This window comes from Cydia amplana, chromosome 10 (assembly GCF_948474715.1).
Source record: "Cydia amplana chromosome 10, ilCydAmpl1.1, whole genome shotgun sequence".
NCBI classification, from domain to species: domain Eukaryota; kingdom Metazoa; phylum Arthropoda; class Insecta; order Lepidoptera; family Tortricidae; genus Cydia; species Cydia amplana.
The window spans coordinates 9,844,293-9,867,359 of record NC_086078.1 but is presented as its reverse complement, the minus strand read 5'-3'; the positions used below and the strand labels follow the sequence as shown (position 1 = coordinate 9,867,359).

The 23,067-nt window shown below is 36.3% G+C and overlaps 4 protein-coding genes across 4 annotated transcripts in view; 2 read left to right on the top strand and 2 right to left on the bottom strand.

The window, feature by feature from the left end:
* LOC134651467 (endoribonuclease Dicer) overlaps positions 1-7,530 on the bottom strand; it is an 84,771-nt gene extending 77,241 nt beyond the window's left edge. The window contains exons 1-4 of the mRNA XM_063506579.1: positions 7,397-7,530; positions 6,860-6,987; positions 5,609-5,722; positions 1,017-1,194 (exon numbers count right to left, since the gene is read on the bottom strand). Of these exons, the coding sequence (XP_063362649.1) occupies positions 1,017-1,194; positions 5,609-5,722; positions 6,860-6,987; positions 7,397-7,487 (511 nt within the window). The 5' untranslated portion in view covers positions 7,488-7,530. The remainder of the gene's footprint in view (positions 1-1,016; positions 1,195-5,608; positions 5,723-6,859; positions 6,988-7,396) is intronic.
* Positions 1-23,067, top strand: part of LOC134651374 (uncharacterized) — a 222,060-nt gene that overhangs the window by 141,299 nt on the left and 57,694 nt on the right. The window lies entirely within an intron of this gene.
* On the bottom strand, positions 10,190-13,292 carry LOC134651681 (uncharacterized). Its single transcript, XM_063506781.1, has 4 exons — positions 13,209-13,292; positions 12,095-12,292; positions 11,592-11,752; positions 10,190-10,475 (listed from the first exon to the last, which is right to left on the bottom strand). Exons 1-4 carry the CDS (start codon positions 13,221-13,223, stop codon positions 10,190-10,192), a joined length of 660 nt encoding a protein of 219 aa, XP_063362851.1. The 5' UTR covers positions 13,224-13,292.
* On the top strand, positions 13,688-16,653 carry LOC134651557 (PRADC1-like protein). Its single transcript, XM_063506662.1, has 5 exons — positions 13,688-13,892; positions 14,234-14,370; positions 14,897-15,012; positions 15,532-15,657; positions 16,362-16,653. The coding sequence occupies exons 1-5, from the start codon at positions 13,799-13,801 to the stop codon at positions 16,531-16,533; spliced, it is 645 nt and encodes a 214-aa protein (XP_063362732.1). The 5' UTR covers positions 13,688-13,798; the 3' UTR covers positions 16,534-16,653.

Here is a 23,067-nt window from a genome sequence, read left to right as displayed (position 1 = left end):
TTAAACTGTAGGCTCTACTCCTCAAATTGACCAACATTTGTTCAGCAACTTTTGAAAATAACTCATGTTTTGAATTTTATTACACTTTAAAGTTTATTCTAAGATGCAATGTATTGCAAATTTTGTTATGTTTAAAGCGTGACAAGCAACGTCAAACACACTGATGTCAGCGTACATTGAAGGCAATATTTATTTTGTATGAAAAAGAGGAAGTCTAAAGGATTCATAATTTTTAAAAGTTGCTGAACAAATGTTGGTCAGTTTGAGGAGTACAGCCTTTAGTTTAATTTATTGCTCCTGTTACAGGAAGCACCCTGTATATTAACAACAAATACGGTTTATTCCCACTAGTTACCACCAAGTTGTTACCAGTGGTAACTACTGGGAATTTTTTTCCCACCTTTTACCACTGGTAACTACTGGGAAAAAAAATTCCCAGTAGTTACTGGGAAAAAAAAATCCAAAACTTTGTTAGAGTTAAATACTAATAAAAACAGTATTAATATTGAGTGATTTAATAAATAATTGTTAGTCGATTAGTGTTTTAGTAAACTGCCTTAAAAGTGACCAAAAATATTGAAACAGTTTAACCGGTACTAGTACAAAAACTATGATATATGTAAGAATAAATTTAATAATCCGTTTAGATTATTTTTCAAGTCATTTTATTAGGTAATTCAGAATCACTCTGTATTTATACTCTTACTATTTATACTGTTTTTATTAGTATTTAACTATAACATAATTTTGGTGGTAACTACTGGGAATAAAAATTCCCAGTAGTTACCACTAAACCGAGTTGGTGGTAACTACTGGGAATAATTTTTCCCAGTAGTTACCAGTGGTAAAAGGTGGGAAAAAAATTCCCAGTAGTTACCACTGGTAACAACTTGGTGGTAACTAGTGGGAATAACCCACAAATACCTACTAAAAAGTACGGAAGTCTCGGTAGGCGAGCCCGACTCGCACTTGTCCGGTTTTTTTATCATTGAAGTGACGCGGCCAAGATATCTTACCTAGGACTCTAGGGTGTTTGCTCGTAGGACAATGTTCAAAATGCTTCATGACCAGCCTCATGGGATGGTCGTCGACCGCGTGGTGGCACTCGTCGAAAATTAGCAGGTTTATATCCTCGATTTGTATGTACTGGTGCGTCAGCATGTCACTCAATATCTGGCAGGTCATTACGATCACCTGCAACAGAATCACACATATGGGTGAATCAACTTTTTCTTGTCACTCGTTGCCATGGTTACGTTCTCCTGAGTCACTCTTTAAAACCTGATTTTTAGGCATTTAAATTCACCAAACACGCTTTTTTGTGACACTAATAAACCTTTTCCATTGAGGGTCATCAGAAGATCCGTGTCAGAAGAAGGTGGCAATGTCTTCTAACAGACTAAGCTACTATTATCTCTTGGCTGACCGGACAGAATAACAACAAGAAATAGTTGATCCACCCATATACTACATACCAGGGATGTTGCAGATGCAGATTTTTTGACATCCGCGGATGCGGATATTTAAGGGCTCACATTTGAGCAAGAATATAGGTGCGTTATATTTAATAAACAGTAACTTTTCTGGATCTAGACGATTTCGTTATACATATAGGTACTTACTGACGAAATTACCTAGCACTTAACTTACGCGGCGCCGCTATGACGTTCCTGTACCGACTTGTTCGACATCCGCATCCGCATAAGCTCCGCTTCGATTTTATGCGGATGCGGATGTTGAAAATAATGCGGAAGTTCCGCGGATGCGGATGTTCGCAACATCCCTGCTACATACAATTGCAGGTATCTGTGGTGCAAGTTGGTGCTTTTGTGCAGTCGACATCAGATATATTGAAGCGACCAAGGCTAGAGATGGGTAACTACCCGGGTAAATATCCGAGAGCGGGTATTTACCCGGTATATATTCATATTCATATTCATTTTATTGGTAGTATTCAATTACATGTCAACATTAAGATATACAAATTACATAGTTATTATTCGAGCGTCTTACAATTATGTACTAGAGAACCCCCGATATTTACCTACCCGCGGGTAAATACGCGGGTATTTTCGTTTTTCTTCTAAATTTGATGTGTTTAATGGTATGTGAGTATAAATAAGATTAATTTAAGTAATTTTTTATAATGTTTCATAAAATGTATGTTCAAACTAATTACGAAAAGGTTGCTATGAGGTGAAGTTCGATTTTAACATATGATTCAAATTATGAATATCGTGTAAAATCATTCCCTGGCTTCCGGAAACGTTTTATAACGCTTTTAATATACATTAGAAAGATGAAAATAAAGACTACTTATGAATGATAAGAAAAAAACATTGTGCAGTGTCACAACTTGGGAAGCTCTTAAGTCGAATACAGTTAGTTTTAGGACAAAAATGTATATAACCTTTTTTGTAGGAAATTCTGTCTAGTTTAGTTTGTACATACAACACTTTTCGATATTAATGACAGATTCCAAGAAATATGAAAAAGTTCACTTTTACCCCCCTCCCCCCAACCAAACCCCCCGCCGATTGAAGTTCGAATGTGTATTATCAACGTATAAGTATGATAATTTACTAAAATCTAAAAAAATACTCTTATGACGGTTTTTTTTAATATTTATCAAAAGTGTAGATACTAAAAAATACTTAGTTACAACTGCAGGTTTCACTAAACCTTTTCATTTTAAATGACACACATTAATTACAACCATTAACTCGGTTTATATCTCCACTTTAACACAACTCGACATGTGCAATAAGAAATGAATCTACCCGTCCAGTTGGGTAGATACGGGTAAATACCGGGTAGATGGGTATTTACCGGGTATTTACTTGGGTGGGTAAATTGGGTAAATACCCACGACCCATCTCTAGCCAGGGCGCTCCAAAATTTCTGAACACGCCCCTATTGTCAAGGCACTAGTGCAATAGCACAATACATGAAAAGTACAAAAGGCGGACTTAATGCCAGGAGGCATTCTCTACCAGTCAACCAAAAATTTACCAAATTACATCGTGCCCACTTATTTGTGGTGACATTATGACGCTCTTCGACAACGCTTTCTTAATTAGTACCTGTTAAGTCTGAGATTTGTAAGGAATATTGCGTATTATGATAGTGTATGTGATCAACCCAATAAATCCGATAAAGCGTCGAACAAAAATGAAATTGACTTTGTAATATAAGCATCACATTAAATGATATAAGCCATTCAAGTTTCAACACTATTTACTATGCTAGTACGGTTCAATATTCCATGCCCTGCTATGAGTAAACAATAATCAAATCGTACGTGCCCTACAAAGGAATACGAGATAAAACAAAGACTGCTTATAACTGCTACAACGAATCCAATACTTCTTTCCGAAATTAAGTGAAGTTATCACTTTTATCGATGTGTTAGACTAGCTAAACTTATGTAGGTAGTATTGCAATTAAATTCAGTGTCTAACATGATTAATACGCATAAGTACCTACACATAAAAACTAACACAGAAAAAACACTTAGATATTTCATGGAACCATATAGTAATTTATAGAATACCTGTAAACAGTAGATAATTGTAGTATCTGTATCGGCATTGCATTTACAATGAGCATAGTTTAAAACAACTGACACTTCAATTTTAAAGCTTCTTGCCTAGACAATAGAATTAAAATTGCTTAATAGTACCTATATATTATTATTTTTGATTATTTCTAACCACACAAACATTCACTGTCCTAACAAAATTAAGATAACATGATAAACAGGATGTATACGGTACTTTAGGTGTTCCTGGCAAAAAGGAAGTAGACTATGACGTACCTATGTGATGTGAATTAAATAATAATTTTCCTATAAATGAAAGCTTTTAATATCGAAATTCGTGCCGTCTGCAATGTCTACATTGCTTCAAAGCAAGTTGAGCGTTATTACTTATTGTAGATTAAACCTCTTCGAATTTCACTTTTCCGATTTTCGATCGCCATCTGTCAATGTCGATAAAGATGAAAAATGATTAGGATTACAGAGAAGCACACCAATCTTCGTGACCTTGGGGAAGAAAAGCCTGTCAGCAAAAGTATAATCATAGGTTTTACTATGACTTAGACCCATAAAGTTTTCAATGTATTTCAAAAATTAAAATGAATCATGCAAAAGCATGGGCACTCTCTGAGCACGACATGGGTCCGGACATAATAGTCGCACCCGAGCACCGAGTGCATACAATTTAGACAATCTTCAGACGATTTACCATCGTCAACACAACTAATCATTTCAAAAGGTACCTTATTACAAAGATATAAAGGCCCACTGATGGTTAGCCCGAGTTTTTGATTCAATATCAATATTCACTGTCAGATATATCGGAGCAGCCAAGGTGATCTGCAATATATTATTACCATACACTTTAACTTCTTGATAATGGGGCTTTGTTCAGATATTTGTAAACACTGGCCGCTCCGATATATCTGATGGCGACTGTCTCTTAGTACATACATAATACCTGCACAAAAATGTTTCTAAATTGGGAAGTAACAATAGGTACACGTTAATTAATTATTCATTATTCTAATGCTCTAAGGATGACCAATTTGGTATCCAGAGGTAGTGGCCTCCACGCATCAAGACAGTGCAGTTGTTTTATATCTACTTGCGAGTGAAGTAAGTTTCTTATTAATCTGAAATTGACTTGTTGTTTATTTGAAAATAAATATGTTTTGTTTTAATTGTTAAAGAATAAAAATAATATTGTTGGAAATTACGAGTACAATAATATTAACAACAGTGCTTCGACGACCATTTGATAAGTAACTAAAAATTTGAACAAAATCATAATAAAATATCACCATTGAACCCACAAATTATGCCAAAAATGTGTTTTTAAACTATAGTTTTAAACATGTAGAATCATGAATATTAGTTTTTTAATGTTCTAGTAACATAATTAATAAATGGACTAAAAACCTGTTTATTAATATTATTCAGTCCATGTATTGAGGTATTCACTGAAACAATGGTTGGTAGGTACCAAGAATGGTTAAAGTTTATAAGCAGAGTTCCTCTGAGAATGTATTTATGACCGACAATGTTCAATGTTTCAGAAACAGTTGCTTATAAACAGTAGTTTTCATTGTAATAAGTACTATATACTACATATTATTATATCTGGGAGACCGATAAATAAATAAACAAGAATTGCTCGATTAAAGGTATTAGATATGTCGGCGGCTGATCATAATGTTCCTGTGTAATGTTTTGACGGTAGTGACATTAAAGCAATAGATAGTTAGGATAGGTGCGTTAGGTGGCATCAGATGTCCGAAGGGATGTCGAGAAATAGGTTCCGTCGACTCAAGGAATGAGACAGAGATTTTCACGTTTCACGATACCTATATCTAGGAATATCACGATCTGCCTGATCTTACGATCGGGCGCCGACATATATATGGCAAATACTTTATTGATTTATAAAATTAAATGGTGTTTAATTAAATGGTAAAGGACTACCATAGCGAATGGACCTTTAAAACTTGGGGGATTTCACAATATATTTTGCCTGAAAATGTTTTTACATCAGCAGCTAGAGTGAGAAAAAATATCTTTAATTCTTACCTGGTTCTTTGAGAGTTCTTCATCCCATTTTTCTTTATTCCAGTAATCCACCCTGTCCTCTCCACTGTATCCTCCGACCCCGTTCACAGGGCAGAGCTTTTCTATCACCTTTTTCTGAAAACAAATTGTACCTTACTGTATATGCAGTATACCTGAGTGTGAGTAGGTACTAATTTTGGCACTAATCTCGTAGTGCCATTTATTTATTTTCTAAAATCTGCCCTGTACCTTGAACATTCTAGTAGGTACCTACTACCCAACTTTTAGGCCTAAAGGTCTCATAGATTTATATTTCTCCTCATTGACCGGATTGCATGTCCTTTATAGATTTCATACGCATGTCCTTTATAGATTTCATACCTAAGTTATTCCCAATGCCTACCGTGCATTCAAACAAACTTTTTATTATAAGGAATTAAAATTTGTCACGATTAATTATGTATTTACACAGAATAACTTCCATTGATTCTGCTACCCAAATTTGGTTGGAAAAGATTAGTGATAACATTATCACTCTACCTAGTCTAGCACTAACCTACAGACTGAGCCAAAGAAAACGACATAACATTCATACCTATACATAATGCTGGAAAATCATTAACCTCCCTTTTGCTGCACTGTATGTTAAAATTGTATTCTAAACCTGTTACATTACATAACACATAAGTGTTGCATATTGCATCAGACAAATATTGCACCATATCTTGGGTTATGCAATAATGCTTTTATGACTCAGAGTTTTGTTTAAGGACAGGTTTAGGCATGTTTAGACAAGTACTTAGTTGTACTAATTATAATACATAGGCTGTGTAAACTGTAAATCCAAAACAAGTAAAACAAATTTAAGTTTATGCCAACTATAGATATTTTTATGGACAAATGATCCTTTTATAGTTGACATCTTATATATTAAAATTGGCTCAGTAACTTTGACACTACTGTGGTTAATAGGTACAAACATACCTACTTAATTTTCTTTTCATAATTTTTTTAACTATTTTCACATACATTTACATAAAAATTGCTGCATATTGAAGATTTATTGAACGGTCTTAAACTCTTAACCCCTCGTATGCTTAAGACACGGATCTGTGCGTGGGAATTTAAATCTATTGTTTTACATGTGAAGGTCACTTTTTCAATTATCAAATATGACAGGCCGCATACGAGGGGTTAAGTCACCATTTCATAAAGTACCTAACACATAGACACCATGAATATTAACCAGAAAAGTTATCAAGATTATCTTACCTGTTGGTTTACCAGAGGTATTGTGTTGACCAGAAAGAAGGTGCGCTTGCCCCCCGCACCCCAGGGCTTCTGGAGAGCTTCTCGAAACCGGGTGATCAGGCGGATGGCAATAAAAGTCTTGCCAGAACCTATGGTATTTTAATTTGTTGTATTTGATCTCTATGACAATTATGACTAACATATAGTGACATACTTTGTAATGTAGCAGATTGAGTTGAGAGCTACAAAAAATGTGCATTATAAAATTATTTAGAAGACCTTTAGAAACTATAAATTATAAATTTTAATTCCAGTTAGGAAAATTGTGTAGGAAATTAAAACAGTAACAACCAAACAAGGAAGAATGGAGCATCAGGGTAAAATTAGTTAAAGAATAAAGTTATTGAATAATGTAAAATCAAAGTTTGTGAACTTCGTGATGACATTTCATATCATATCATGAAAGATAAAGAGAAAGTCAAACTGATTAAAATATTTTAGGATATACCTACAATTAAAGAATAAAAGCTATTTATATAGGACTTTTTCAAAACAAACCTGTCGGCAAATGAATAATTGTGTTTTTGTTGATAGCCACTTCTTCGAGCTGCGCTTGATAGGGCCTAGATATCAAATGTTCTTCTTCCATTTTCAAAATTTTTTAATGACTCATAGGTAATATCTATATCACAAAAACGTGAACACCGGCATAACAATTTGCATTTAAGTATTAGTACTTTATTATTCACAAACGAACATGGTAAACGCTACATGCGATGGAGAGACAGACAATGAAAATGAAATGAAATGAAACGATTTGCAATGTATGACAGTTGACAGCTGAAAATATGGGATACCAGGTTAACGGTTGCTTATTTATAATATACAACCTAAGTTTCGGTTTCGGTAGGTTTCGTCAGAACCCAATGATTTATAGCTCAAGATAGGTTATAGGCGTTCCAAAATTGAAGCGCTTAACTTGTGACAAATTGGACAAGTTCCCTTTAGACGCGGCTGGACATGCGAAAAATGTGCACGTGCTAACGAGCTCCCGCACACGGTTCGGTTTTGGCAAAAAACTGCCAAAACTTTCGGCCAAGCCGAATCTTACAACATTGTACTTTCGGATCACTTTCGACTAGTTTTCTATACCCGTCCTAAATTCTAACAAGTTTTTCTTATTAGAATAGGCGTGGTTAGACACGCATTTGGCGGCACGATCCGCGACAGTTCGTAATCTCTGATTACACTTTACACTTAGAGTCTGGCTAATGAAAGTTCAACCTGAAAAAACGCGGCACTGTATACAGGCGGCTCTTTATATTTTTTATACTTAAGCTTTTTATGATTTCTAGAATATGAAAAACTATTAAAACGTTTTGAATGTGTGTTGGAAATAATAAGCTTGATAACTTGTATTTATCAATCTGGGACTAGCTAGGTATACCACTGCTTTTGACAAATGTTCGAACGAAATCACTTAAAATACCTTGAAAAACGAGTATTTATAAAAGGCGGGTATCATTGTAAAAAAATTATTTCGCCATTCCGTTTTACGTACAGATGTGATTTTGAATTGAACAAGCTTCGATCTGTATTTTTGCTTATATTTAAATACAAGTCGATTTTTAATAGTACAAAATGTATTGTTTACGGCGTATTTACTACCTTTATTACAAAAAAACTTAGTCGATTTAAATTATTTGTAATTTGTAACAACAAAATAAGTACGTAAAACTAGGCGTTTGGTATTTTATTTCACGGTTATTCCCGTTACCAAAGACAACACTACACGTGGCCATATTCTATCGGTGCCACGTCGAGTTGATATATATATATATATATATATATATATATATATATATATATTACTAGTTTATCTACCTATTTTACAGACCATCGTACGTTGTATCCCGGTCAAAAGCTAAGTTTACAGAAATAGCCATTTTGAATGATGCAATAGGGTATCTATACTTGGTCAACCAGATCTTGACAGTAGAAAAAGGCGGCAAATTTGAAAAATGTAGGCGCGAAGGGATATCGTCCCATAGAAAATTTGAATTTCGCGCCTTTTTTTACTGACAAGATTTGGTTGACTAGCTATATAACTCGGTCAAGCCATAGATGTATTATTTTTAAAGACGAAGCCTAAGCCATCTGTCACCGTAGCCTCACGCACACACATGTGTCTACATATTAAAGATATCTTATTGATACGGTTTTAACACCCCCTGGCACTGATTAAAATAACCGACTTGGTTTCACATTACATCTCAAAACTTTTTTGTAGTAAAAGCGTTGCGAGACTTGCACCTTTTTACATGTAATGTTTTTGATGGGATAAATTTTGTACTGAGAACCGAGAACGTTGGGGCCTTGGGTCAAGCAGATCTTGACAGTAGAAAAAGGAGGCAAATTTGAAAAATGTAGGCGCATAGGGATATCGTCCCATAGAAAATTTGAATTTCGCGCTTTTTTTTACCGAAAATAGGGCAATATGTTCTGTTCCGTTGCTGGTAAAAATAGTTATTTTCGATACAAGTGCGAAAAAGAGGAAATTCGAAACGAGTGGCGATAAATTAAAACACGACCGAAGGAGTGTTTTAAATCGACACGAGTTGCGAATTACTTTTTCGCACGTGTATCGAACAACGTTTTACAGTACATATGGCACTAAAGTTTCACTAGTACTGCCCCATATGTACTGTAAAAGTCATTTACGTGGTTATCCCACTGAGGCCAGGGCCACCATTGATTTATATTTATACATTACTAGCTAATAGCCGGCCGGCCCGGCTTCGCACGGGTTAGCAAATTATACAAACCTTCCTATTGAATCACTCTATCTATTTGAAAAACCGCATCAAAATCCGTTGCGTAGTTTTAAAGATCTAAGCATACATAGGGACAGACAGACAGCGGGAAGCGACTTTCTTTTATACTAATATGCAGTGAGCATAGGTAGTCCAACCTATGGTATCTCACAGTCGTCTCAAGTCACAGAAAATCTCGTCTGAGCCGGAAGTAACTCAACGTCAAAGGATGCAAAAATCGGTTTTTCGCTATTATCATAGCTCCAATAATGTTACGTTCGTTTCAGTGAATGAAATTAATAATCACGAAACAGTGGATTCTTAATGATTTATTTATAAATTCTTAATGAGTACCAACAACAAATACTTATGTAATTTTAATTTTTAACAAGCAGAAACGTCTGCGAACGATGCTATTAAGCTTAGAATAAATTTAAAAGTGGAAAAATTACTGTCTTGGGTGAGACTTGAACTCACGGCCTCTGGATCGATACTCCAGCGCTCTGCCATCTGAGCATGTAAATACTTATGTATAACGTCAAAGTGACGCTCGTCGATATAATACTGGCTCAAGAATGTCGGGCTCTTCCGACTCACTATGTAGTTCATCTTGTCTCTTTTTCAGTTCCTTCTCTATGTCCATTATTTCCATTTCTATGTCCAACTTGTGCGTAGCCAGCAAGCGGAAGTACTCGTCCCTGTTTTTGGCAGTGATGTAGGCGAAGCGTTCCGTTACCTTCATGTATGATTCATTCGGAAAGCTGGAGCGACTCTTCAAAAACCACATGGTAAAGAACGAACTTGATGTTGGAACCATATTCACACTAAAAAAAATAAAAAATATAGTAGGTATAGCTGGTCAAGCCGATCTTGTCAGTAGAAAAAGGCGGAAAATTTGAATTTCGCGCCTTTTTTACTGACATGATTTGCTTGACCAGCTATATATAAAAAGGTGTTGCAAAAGTACTTAAATGTTATTGACTTGACATAAAATACTGCTTTTATTAAATATCCCACTTTTGGTAAAAAAAGCATTTTCTTTCAAAGATGGTAAAAAATGTAGCCCTGACCAGCTATCAATGGTCGCATTTTTATCACCTGTCATGCCATATGTCACTTTCGCACTTACGTCCTATTTGTTAGAACGTGACAGACATGTGACAAATGATAAAGAGTCGGTCATCTTAGCCCTACAGTCTATATCATCCGCGACCAGAGAGAGATCGGCGGGGGTGAGCTATTTTCCTTATAATATGACGTAAGACATGTCAAATTATAAGGTAAATAGCTCGCCCCCGCCGACCTCTGTTTATGACGTTACTGACTGTGGAACACACAATTAGAGCTGCGCCATTCACGAAAATGTTCTCCTATTCCTATAGGAAACTTTCTCCCTCAAGAATATTTCCCATAATAAACAGAAACGCCAAGAACGGCACAACTCTAAACATAACCAAATATACATATTATACATAACTTTGTTCAGTCAGCAAAGCATAGGTACATGTATGCAGGGGTGCTGACTGTGTAAATATGTATACAAAATAATATTCTTTCCTATAGTGTAAGGGCTCATTTAGACGGCGCGCGAACTCGTACACGATTTTAGTTACATAGCGGACCATTGAGGTTACGTCAATTCAGCCGTCCGATCAAATGACGCAATGTAATGAAACGCATACGAGTTCTCGTATACCGTCTAAATGAGTCCTAATACTACTTTTACTTAAAGTTAGCTATGTCCCTGCCGGGCTAGCACATGATTGGCGCGACAGTATCTCGAGATAGACTAACCGTTATTAACACAGTTTGAAAAAGACGGGTAGTCTATCTTGCCGCGAGATACTGTCGCGCCAATCATGTGCTAGGGGTGCTTATTACACCTGCATGGGATTGGTCAATGTCATTGGTCAATGTCATTTGAGATGCCAAGAACTTACAGTAGATCAACAATTGCACTTCTTTCTTCTTCTGTTACAGTCATTTGCCACTCTGTCTTCTGTGTACAGGCTGGGCAGTATTCTTTTGTGCACTTTGAATAATGCCGCATCAGTTTTCTCAAAGACGTACACCCAGATGGCCAAGAACATTTCTTGTCAGCCTGCAATAGTAATACATAAAGTTCAAAAAAATTAAATAAATCAGATAAACATAAATTACTGCAAACTAGAAGTCATTATGGTGCATTGGGGAAACTTTAGTAGTAGGTAATTCTGGTAGTAGGTAAGTCAACATCAAAAAAAGTCAAGTTAAATTGCCAAATAAATATACACACAATACAACCACTTGAACCACTCTAAAAGTGGTAATAGACTATCGCACCGCACCGCACCGCGACCTTGGAGCGTTGCACCCATAAGTGAGAGTGAGGAACAGGTATCTCTTTCTCGCTCTCACTTATGATAGTGTGTTACCACTATAACAAGTGACAGTTAAAACTCACTGGACATGACACCATATGGTTAACAATTCCTTTCATTTTCTGGCAGCCCATGACATGACACCGCCAGCTCTGGCCTTTGGCCTGCGCGCGCGCCTCATCTTTCTGACATTTGTATGTATGTAGCAGTAGTTTATGCTGATGACGCAGGCGCGCAGCCTGGGTGCGCCTGAACTTTACGGCGGGGCCTTCAAGAGGGACCTGAAATTAAACCCAATGTATCTTACATGTTAATTTAAAAAAGAATACCGCAGGCAGAGCTACTGGGATTTTGTTTCAAATATGTAATGGAAAAGGAAAAAACAATGAATTGCTAATTACAATACCATGTAAGTTTGCCAACAATTTTTTGGTGGAATATAGTATTTTCCAGAATAAGGCATCAAAAATATAGTAATTTCAAAAAAATATAGTACTTTTAGATAAAATACTAAACATACTTAAGCGTAAAATACGTTTAATCGGAAATATAGTATTTTAGCGTACTATACTGCCCTGCTAAGCCGAAAAGCGCTATCTCAAAACAAAATTCATTGCTAACTTATACTCTACTTTCTATAGCTGAGAATTCCATTTTCAAAATCATTTGTTTTTGAGATAGCGCTACTTGGCTTAGGAGGGCAGTATATATTTTTCCAAAATTATATAGTACAGAGAGCCAAATATAGTACAATACTATATCATACAGTGTGTAAATCCAATACGGGCGAATATTAAACGGTGGTTAGCATAGGACCTAAAAAGTATATTGAGATAGATTTTACTTAGAAATGCATTGAAAATTATAACCATACAAAATAATTCGGCCCGCAATGTAATACACCACACACGTTACGGGATACGAGCTTTTTAAAGTAACTGTCAACGCTTGTTGGCAGTTACTATGAAAAGCTCGTATCTCGTAATGTCATTATCATCTTGTTTCTTAATGTTTACAGTACATTGCTGCTCGGTACATGTGGAAAAAATTAAAATTAAAATTTAAAAAGTCATAATTAAGTGTAACTTATTTAATATAATTTAATATTTAATCTTTATTGAGAAAACAAAAGGAGTTTCGTCATGTACATTAAATGCAATTAATTTTATATTATCTGACAACAATATAATTACTTACACTAGGGATATCCATGGTAAATCTTTTTCTTTATTCGGTTCTTATTTAAAAATTGAAATAATAAACTCGTGGAGAGAAGGAAACTATACCACACACGTTGGAGGTTTTGTTTTTGTTTCTTTTCTTTCTTCTTTTTTGACTTGACAACTTGACACTTGTGTGTGTGACATTGACACTTGGCAGTCCAACTGTGCCTGCAAAACAACCATAAAACAACGGTCCGTATCACATATTTACAAGATTTGATTTAATATATACCAAATATACATTAAAATTATTTAACGCTGCTATCAAATATTTATGTAACAAAATCAATGATAACATTTAATAAATGTAGTCATGCATCATCGTAGTCAAAAAGATCATAGAAAGAGTCAATAAATGTTTATTTTTTGCTTTTCATAAGTTTGTCAAATTCAGCTACCATCACTTGGACTCTACGGTAGCCACGCAAAAATATAGAAAAATACAGCTTGTGTCAGTTCGTATGTGGCAATTTGGCTAAGTAGGCGAAGAATTCACTCTATTTTTCCGAATTACGAATGATTCTTCGAATAATATCATAATTATGTTTCAAAGAATAATCTGCAATGCTGTTTCTTAATATATTGACTTTATGGAAGTCCTTCACCATGTTACATTTATTATTATTGCTGATGTGTACTTCACATGTTTCACCTGGTGGTAAGTATAATATTAAGATATTTATGATTGTTTCGTTGCAGTTGTTTTAATTAACAAGGATTTTATCTTATCGACTGTCTTATTTCACACTTGTGAAAAACCTCCAACCCACTGTGAAATCGCTTATCGATGGTGGGAGTTGATGGGTAAAGCTCTGTTTTCCTAGGATAGTGGTACATATATACATATAGCGGCCGGCGGCCGTCTCAAACAAAATAATACGGCTAAATATTTTGTATAATGGACACGGCCGCTATATGACGGCGTCGCAATCCTAGTAAACCAGAGCGTCCAGAGCTTAATAAATATATTAAAAAAAAAATGCTCTTTTTATATTTAAGCAAATGATCTCCATTTCTATGATGGCTCTTCAACGGCTGACATCATTGCTGGAGATGTTTTCTTCGAGATTGTGGATCCTCCCGAGTTGAGCTACTCCTTTCGGATTCGACCAGCAAAAGACTTTGGAGCTCCTTTTGTAAGTTTTGTTATTCATATTTTTAGAACTGTTTCAAGAAGTAAAAAGTATTTATTGAGACATGTTTTATGAGTAAGTAAAAATGTTGAATTGTGTTTTTGAATGTTGAAACACTTGAGTGTTTCGCTATATAAATTAGTAACTGAAATAAATTATTTGAACCGGTATCTTTAGCATTTGTTACTGATGCCATGGTCTCTAGGCCACTTAAGTTAGATCAGCACCCAGCAACGAAATTGGCAATTCAAACATCAGGTATTGTTTTAATAAAAAATAAATAAATGTAATTAAATTAATTAATTAATATTAAAAATGTTAACATATAACAAGTAACGAAACCGATTATGAATAAAAATAAAACAATTTTGGGTTACAGTCAAAGTTACAGTGACATCACAAAGTTTGTGAGTCCCCCCTCCCCCTTGTCACAACAAGTTACATTTTCTTTGTATGTAAAATATAAATATTACTTTTGAAAGTAACTCTTATATTGTTATTGTTGACATGTGACGTCTTATGATTTCAGAACCAGAGCTTTCAGTTCGAGAAAGCCCGTTTAGTGCCAACTGTACCCATCCATAGTTGCTCAGATATTTTGAATACTGATGAGCTCACCGGCCATATTGCGTTGTCTGAGAGAGGGTAGGTACTGAAAATTGTTCTGTTGTTTGTTGTATACAACCAAATAAAATAATGCAGTAAAAAGCAAATATCCCAAAAATAGTAGAAAACCGGCCAAGTGCGAGTCGGACTCGCGCACGGAGGGTTCCGCACCATCAACAAAAAATAGAGCCAAACAAGCAAAAAAACGGTCACCCATCCAAGTACTGACCCCGCCCGACGTTGCTTAACTTCGGTCAAAAATCACGTTTGTTGTATGGGAGCCCCACTTAAATCTTTATTTTATTCTGTTTTTAGTATTTGTTGTTATAGCGGCAACAGAAATACATCATCTGTGAAAATTTCAACTGTCTAGCTATTACGGTTCGTGAGATACAGCCTGGTGACGGACGGACGGACGGACGGACAGCGGAGTCTTAGTAATAGGGTCCCGTTTTTACCCTTTGGGTACGGAACCCTAAAAATTACCAAGCAACTGAAAAAATTATATATTGTTTATATATTTTTTAGGGTTTTGACAACTTTTGTTACTACTTACAGTGAATGCTCATTCGTGTTCAAGACTGTGAAGGCCCAGCAGGCTGGTGCCAGAGCAATGATCATCACGGAGTCCGTGGACAAGTGGGAGGACTCGATGGACCATCTCATTGAAATGGTGGATGACAGGTGGGACACACATATAAAAAAGTTATCACTACAGAGTATAAAACAAAGTCGCTTCCCACCGTCTATTTGTCCCTATGTATGTCTTTAAAACTACGCAACGGATTTTGATGCGGTTTTTTTTAATAGATATGGTGATTCAAGAGTAAGGTTTATGTATAATTTGTTAACCCGTGCAAAGCCGGGGCGGGTCGCTAGTTGATTATAAAAGAGAATAGATGTAATACCTATGAGATAAAATGGGCGCTGTACTGCACCATACGTTTTGTGGTCACTGGATATGTCAAACGTTAATTTTGATAACCAGAGTTACCACATATTGTACGGCGCCGTATATTCAAAGCACGAAATTGTCTTAGACTTGATACATCCTATACAATCAATGAATCTCTGTCCATACTAATATTATACTGTATTAGAAATATTATAATTTAAAATAATTTTTAAAGAATAACAATAATAGGTATCTAAATGAATATTCTAAGAGGTCTTTTTACACAGCAGAGGACAGGGGAGAGTATGAGAGTTCACCGTTGTACATGTATTATTCTGTTTTTTTATTTCAACCTATTTTGTGTTTAACAAAATGATTACCAACGTAATGGCCAACTTGAAGGGAACGGGTAGTAATACCCAATTCTCATTGAAGTTTTCTTTAACAATGTTCGACTTTTTGTTACTTACATATATTTTGTTGTAATTTTCAGGATGGATACAGATGTAAACATCCCTGCAGGTTTTCTGCTCGGCCGCAGTGGCGCCACCATCCTGCGAACGCTGCGCCGGCTCAAGAGGAACTACGCGATCGTCAACCTACCCATCAATATGACGCATGTACCCATTAGCAAAATGAACCAACCCCCTTGGATTGCGTGGTAAAGCTTTCGTACATAGTAAAAAGGTACCTTTTGGTATTTAGAAGAATGGAGAGTGGGAAAACCACATGGGTTGGTTATTCAGGCGATATGCAATATTATGAAAGGTTCAATACGAAATTAAGCCCGACATAGTAGGTAGTAGTTATCTAAGTTAGAATCAACGAGTAATTAAAAATATAGTTTTTCGCATTTGACAGTCGAAGTAGATATTGCTGTGCTACGTACACGTAATGTACGGTTACATGGTACCTTGGGTTGTCAATTGTTGACATTTTACAATTCAGTTGTAGCGCCATCTAGTTCAGCTATGAAACTGTGCGAACAGCTATGAAAATGGGATAGGTTAAACTGTTATTTTCTTGATTAATTTATAAAAAAAGTGATGTGATAGTTACTGTGTTAGATTACATTTTATACTAAAATCGTTTTACTCAGAATGAATAATAAAAATGCTTGACTGGTGAGGCTAGTTCACCGTAAGTCTTATATGGGATGAAAATTACAACCAGTTGACCATCAATAAAACTAAAGAAGTTTTGATGAATTTAAACAACCCAGTTTATGCTCAATTTATTACCCGACTCCTGGAAGAGATGTACCTGTGTATGTTTGTGCCGTGTGTTCTATTTATCAAACTTAAAAAGGGTGAGCCCGGAGGGTTTTTTTACGAAACCATCAATACTTGGATTCGATTTTCAAATGTTTCGCTTGTCAAATACTAAAGTCACTGTTTTCGATTGGTAAATTCACATTCCTGTAATGTGGTTAATAACATTCCCTTAAAAATTATATTGTTTAACTAGAAAATATATTGTAGAATTTGTAGATCATCACCTTAAAGAGATCCTCTAAATGATATTTTAAGAATAACCTGCCAAAAAGTAAAATTTCTTTGCAGCCAGTTTATTTTTTATTTTTACTACATAAATTATGCTTGGGTACCACATAAAATAGTGCAGCTAAAAGAAATAACTAAGAATATAACAAGTATTTTTTTAAAGGGATGGAATGGGTACAAAAATGTAATTACTTAAAATGTAATTAAATATGTCGGGCATTTGCAATGTACCTACACAACAAATAGGTACTTACACTGTATTTGTTTGACCTCCATAAAGGCCACCCCACACTAGCGTCGAGCGTCAGCGTCCAGTTAGCGCTATGGAAAATGTCGTCGCTGCGCAGTTGCGCCAACGTTGCGTCGATTAGCAGCCTTAAGTAGCCCACTGATTAACAGTCCGCCGGACGGTATCGGCCCGTCAGTTGTTCGGAACTGTCAAATTTTTGTTCTAACTGACAGGCCGATACCGACCGGCGGACTGTTAATCTGTGGGCCCCTTGAAAGTTGACTAGACGCTGACGCTCGGGACACGCTAGTGTGAGGTGGCCCTTAGAATAACCCGTGTTTGCTAGTCAATAATTTAAATATATTATTTGCGATACCAGCTACGAAATGATTTTGTTATTTATTTAATTATTGTAACTTATATACATTGTAGGTGGATGTTGGAATGCAGGTGTAAATAAGGACTTGCTCAGATACATAGGGAAAAAGAAAATTATATCCATATACCTACCGAGGCGTTGTTTTCCTTACATTAACAGCCTTACAACGTCATTGGCATGGTTATTTTTAACAGAATCAAATTCATCATTAATTCAATGTTGAACCTTGTCAATTTTGCTATGTATATATACATAGCAAAATTGACAAGGTTCAACATTGAATTTATCTGAGTAATGTCATATATCATAGATTTTTAGAATCTGACCACGCTAACCCTGCACAAACTTTGCAGTAAGAATGCATATCCATATAAGCTCTATACTTGACGTAGCATTTTGCATGAAAACTTATCGTGGCCCGACTCTATAATTTTATTATTATTTAAGAATCTGACGTCGTTATTTGAACCATTGAGCATACAGGTGATGGTGATGTGTTTGGAGATTATTTGTGCTAATATTTATAAGGAAATATTTTTTGTATTTATTCGAAATCGCATTGGCCAAAAGTACAACGCCTGTAAAATTAAGCCCAATTTAGGCGGTTCAAAAACTTGCATGCGATTTTCGATACCTACATTGCGGTATTTGGTCGACCGTTTGAATTAATTGTACTCTGTAGCAAAGATAGTTGCCTACTTTCTGTCATAACGATTTGCTAATATGAAATTTATATGAAAACATGTGTAGTGACGTCACGCGGTCAACTCACCTACTTTTTAGGGTTCCGTAGCCAAATGGCAAAAAACGGAACCCTTATAGATTCGTCATGTCTGTCTGTCTGTCTGTCTGTCCGTCTGTCTGTCCGTCCGTATGTCACAGCCACTTTTCTCCGAAACTATAAGAACTATACTGTTGAAACTTGGTACGTAGATGTATTCTGTGAACCGCATTAAGATTTTCACACAAAAATAGAAAAAAAAACAATAAATTTTTGGGGTTCCCCATACTTCGAACTGAAACTCAAAAAAATTTTTTTCATCAAACCCATACGTGTGGGGTATCTATGGATAGGTCTTCAAAAATGATATTGAGGTTTTTAATATCATTTTTTTTCTAAACTGAATAGTTTGCGCGAGAGACACTTCCAAAGTGGTAAAATGTGTGTCCCCCCCCCTGTAACTTCTAAAATAAGAGAATGATAAAACTAAAAAAAATATATGATGTACATTATCATGTAAACTTCCACCGAAAATTGGTTTGAACGAGATCTAGTAAGTAGTTTTTTTTTATACGTCATAAATCGCCTAAATACGGAACCCTTCATGGGCGAGTCCGACTCGCACTTGGCCGCTTTTTTTATTTCAATCCGATTTATTAAATAGAAATTTTGTTTGAAAATAACTGCTATCTATGTTTTTCTAATAATTATTTGGTGTTTTATTTCGTGCACAGTTTGAAATAATTTATTTTAAGTAGAGGAAAGTACCCAATTGATTGTTATGTAGTTAGCATTATAGTTAGTTTTTTTTAGCATTAGAAAGAACTTGAAAGAAGGTAAGCGATTTTGACATGTCTGTTAATTGAAAAACACTTTTTAAAAATCAATAATTATTACTTACCTATGAAAGCAGAAGACTATAAAAGATCGTATTAGATTCATAATTGTTACTTGTCGTAACTTATTTTTAAAATGTGTTTTTCAAATAAAAGACACATCAAGATTGTTTACCTTATTTCTAATGCTAAAAAAAACGAAGTATAGCAATGTATCGAATATTGCATGCAAGTTCTTGAACCGTCTAAAGGGGGCTTAAGTTTCAGAAACGAAACTTATGCAAATAAAAAATAATCTCTAAAACCAAGGACTGACCTAATTGTTAACTAGGTAGTTCGGAACTGATTAAATTTTTAGCTTTGATGAATAGGCACTAAATGTTTTTTGTATGGGTAGGCACATAATCTTCTGTAATATGTTTTAAGCTCAATGGTGTAATATGTCTACATATACCAAAAACTTCATTACAATAAGATGAAAAAAGATTTTGATTTTTCACTGCCTTGCCCTCAGATCAAAGATCTCAAATGCGTGAGAAAAAAACCTTCAAAAAAACCGGCCTAGTGCGAGTCGGACTCGCGCACGGAGGGTTCCGCACCATCAACAAACAATAGAGCAAAACAAGCAAAAAAACGGTCACCCATCCAAGTACTGACCCCGCCCGATGTTGCTTAACTTCGGCTTAACTTCAAAAATCACGTTTGTTGTATGGGAGCCCCACTTAAATCTTTAATTTATTCTGTTTTTAGTATTCGTTGTCGCTGCATAAAAAACTTACCTCGTCCCATATGTTACAGCTGTCTCCGTTCCTTGATGACGTCGGCGTGCTGAGAGTAGGTGGTCGGCTTAATAATAGCGAATATAGTTATGACAAAAAGCATCCAGTGTTACTACACGCTAAACATTACTTAACAAAATTGTTGATGCGAGCCGAGCATCTACGCTTACTGCATGCTGGCCCTCAGCTACTCCTGGCAAGCTTCAAAGACCAGTTTTGGCCCCTGGGAGGTAGAACGTTGGCACGAAGCATATACCATCGCTGCGTAATATGCACTCGTCTTAGAGCCAAAGCCATGGAGCCGCTGATGGGCCACCTGCCAGCTAGTCGAATCACTCCTAACTTCCCCTTTGCTATAACGGGAACAGATTTCCGCGTCCTATTTTGCTCGAAATTGGAAATGGACCACAAAAATCTGTTCCCGTTATAGCAAAGGGGAAGTTAGGAGTGATTCGACTAGCTGGCAGGTGGCCCATCAGCGGCTCCATGGCTTTGGCTCTAAGACGAGTGCATATTACGCAGCGATGGTATATGCTTCGTGCCAACGTTCTACCTCCCAGGGGCCAAAACTGGTCTTTGAAGCTTGCCAGGAGTAGCTGAGGGCCAGCATGCAGTAAGCGTAGATGCTCGGCTCGCATCAACAATTTTGTTAAGTAATGTTTAGCGTGTAGTAACACTGGATGCTTTTTGTCATAACTATATTCGCTATTATTAAGCCGACCACCTACTCTCAGCACGCCGACGTCATCAAGGAACGGAGACAGCTGTAACATATGGGACGAGGTAAGTTTTTTATTATTTTTTATTAGTTTAAGTTCATCTTTAAATGACTCTGACTGGGCTAGTTTTATAAGGTAAGTTAAGGCTGAACTAAGTTCGTTTTCTTTAAGGGGTCCAACTGACCGATTATTTTTTCCTTTAATTTTACAATTGTTTATAAATCTGTGTACATATGCAATTATTCTTTTTAAGCGTAATGAACTTGAATATCTTTGTATGTCAATTAAGTTTTTAGTTTCATTGTTTTGATTTATATTTGAGTGTAAGACTTTCATTTCAGGTAAAGCGGTCTCGGTGGCGGGGTTTTGCGGCCATTCAGATTTGTCATGTTTCAGGAAACCTGGACCTTCCCACCACAAGGATGACTCAACAAGGAGGCTTGGAGCTACGCCTCTCGAGGCCAGGTCAGCTGGATTTTTATCAGTGGGTACATGTCGCCACGAGTCTCTCGAGGTAAGCTCACGAATCTCATTCACTCTGTTACACACGAATGTTTTAAGTATTTTAGGGCTTGTTTTTATCCAGCCAAGTGCTATAGTATAGTTGAGTCGGACCAGAAAATCTTTTCCTGTATGGAGCAACGAAGGGCTCCGCTGACCTTGGAAACGAGTCGAGCGCCCAATAGGGCTGCTGACAATTCAAGTTTAGGTATAGTCTGAACTTTAAGGGGACAGACTCGGGTTTTTGCGCAAAGCAATCTGACAGTTATGAAGCCTGAACTATCCGTGGTGTGTACGTATACGCAAGCCGCGTAAGCGTCTTTAGACGCGTCTACAAAACAATGGATCGCACAAGCGACAGGAGATGAACATTGTACATGTCTAGGTACAGAAACTGAAAGTAAAGCATTCAAGTCGTTATGTAGTTTAAGCCACGTTTTCTTAATGTCCGCGGGTACCTCCTCATCCCAAGTCAACTTGATAGACCACAGTTTTTGAAGTAAGATTTTAAGTGTAATAGTGCAAGCACTTAGGAGCCCAAGAGGGTCAAATATCTTACAAGTGTTAGATAAGATTGTTCTCTTTGTAACGATTTCATCTTTAGGAATTGGTTCAATCGCAAATGCAAGATTGTCAGTGTTTGGTGTCCACTGTACACCTAGAACACTGGACTGTTTACTTAGGTTTAGATTGTCAGATACTACCGAATCCTTAAATATTTCAGGACAGTTGCTACGGAATTTATGCACTGGAAAGCATGCCGAATTAAGTGTGCCTACTACTCCGTTGAGTACGTGAGACAAAGTTTCTTTACTGTCTGCACCTGTTAAGATATCATCCATATAGCAATCACTTTTTATGACTTCAGATACTAAAGGATCCGGGCATTCTAATGCGAGCTGTAAAAGGCACCGTGTGCTTAAGAACGGTGCTGAGGCCGTGCCGTAGGAGACAGTATTCAATTGAAGCACTTCTAAAGGCTTTGTGTCATCTTCGCGCCATAATATTAACTGTAAGTTTCGTTGCGAATCATGAATTAGGATTTGGCGATAACATTTTTCTATGTCTCCCGTAAAAACATATTTATGTTGACGGAACCTGATTAAAATATTAAAGAGGTCGTCTTGTACGACAGGGCCTACACATTGTATGTCGTTAAGGCTTTTTAAGGAGGCACTTTTCATGCTTCCGTCAAAGACTACTCTCAATTTGGTACTTTCACTATTTTCTCTTATAACGCAGAAATGCGCTAGGTAATAACCGAATGTCGGCTTATCGATTCGTGTGAGATGACCTAAAGACTCGTATTCATGTATAAAGTCACTATATTGTTTTTTCAAATTAGGATCTTTATTTAATTTTTTCTCTAAGGTATAAAATCGCTTGGCAGCACCTCGGTAAGAATCGCCTAATGACTTTTCAGGGGTTTCTTTCAGAGGCATCTGAACTGTGAACCTGCCATCTGGTAAACGGTAAGTATGAGCTTTAAAGTGCTCTTCACAAAACTCCTCGTCAGCTGACAAGGGAGCTTTG

Excerpts from the sequence above, each read along its gene's own strand:
- LOC134651681 (XM_063506781.1), bottom strand. Across the intron at positions 11,753-12,094 it reads ACCATATGGTGTCATGTCCA|GCTGACAAGAAATGTTCTTG; the intron begins GTGAGTTTTAAC and ends TTACTATTGCAG. Across the intron at positions 10,476-11,591 it reads AGTGCAATTGTTGATCTACT|TGTGAATATGGTTCCAACAT; the intron begins GTAAGTTCTTGG and ends TATTTTTTTTAG.
- LOC134651557 (XM_063506662.1), top strand. The coding sequence starts at position 13,799 with ATGCTGTTTCTTAATATATTGACTTTATGGAAGTCCTTCACCATGTTA. Across the intron at positions 14,371-14,896 it reads AAGACTTTGGAGCTCCTTTT|AACCAGAGCTTTCAGTTCGA; the intron begins GTAAGTTTTGTT and ends TTATGATTTCAG. Across the intron at positions 15,658-16,361 it reads ATTGAAATGGTGGATGACAG|GATGGATACAGATGTAAACA; the intron begins GTGGGACACACA and ends TGTAATTTTCAG.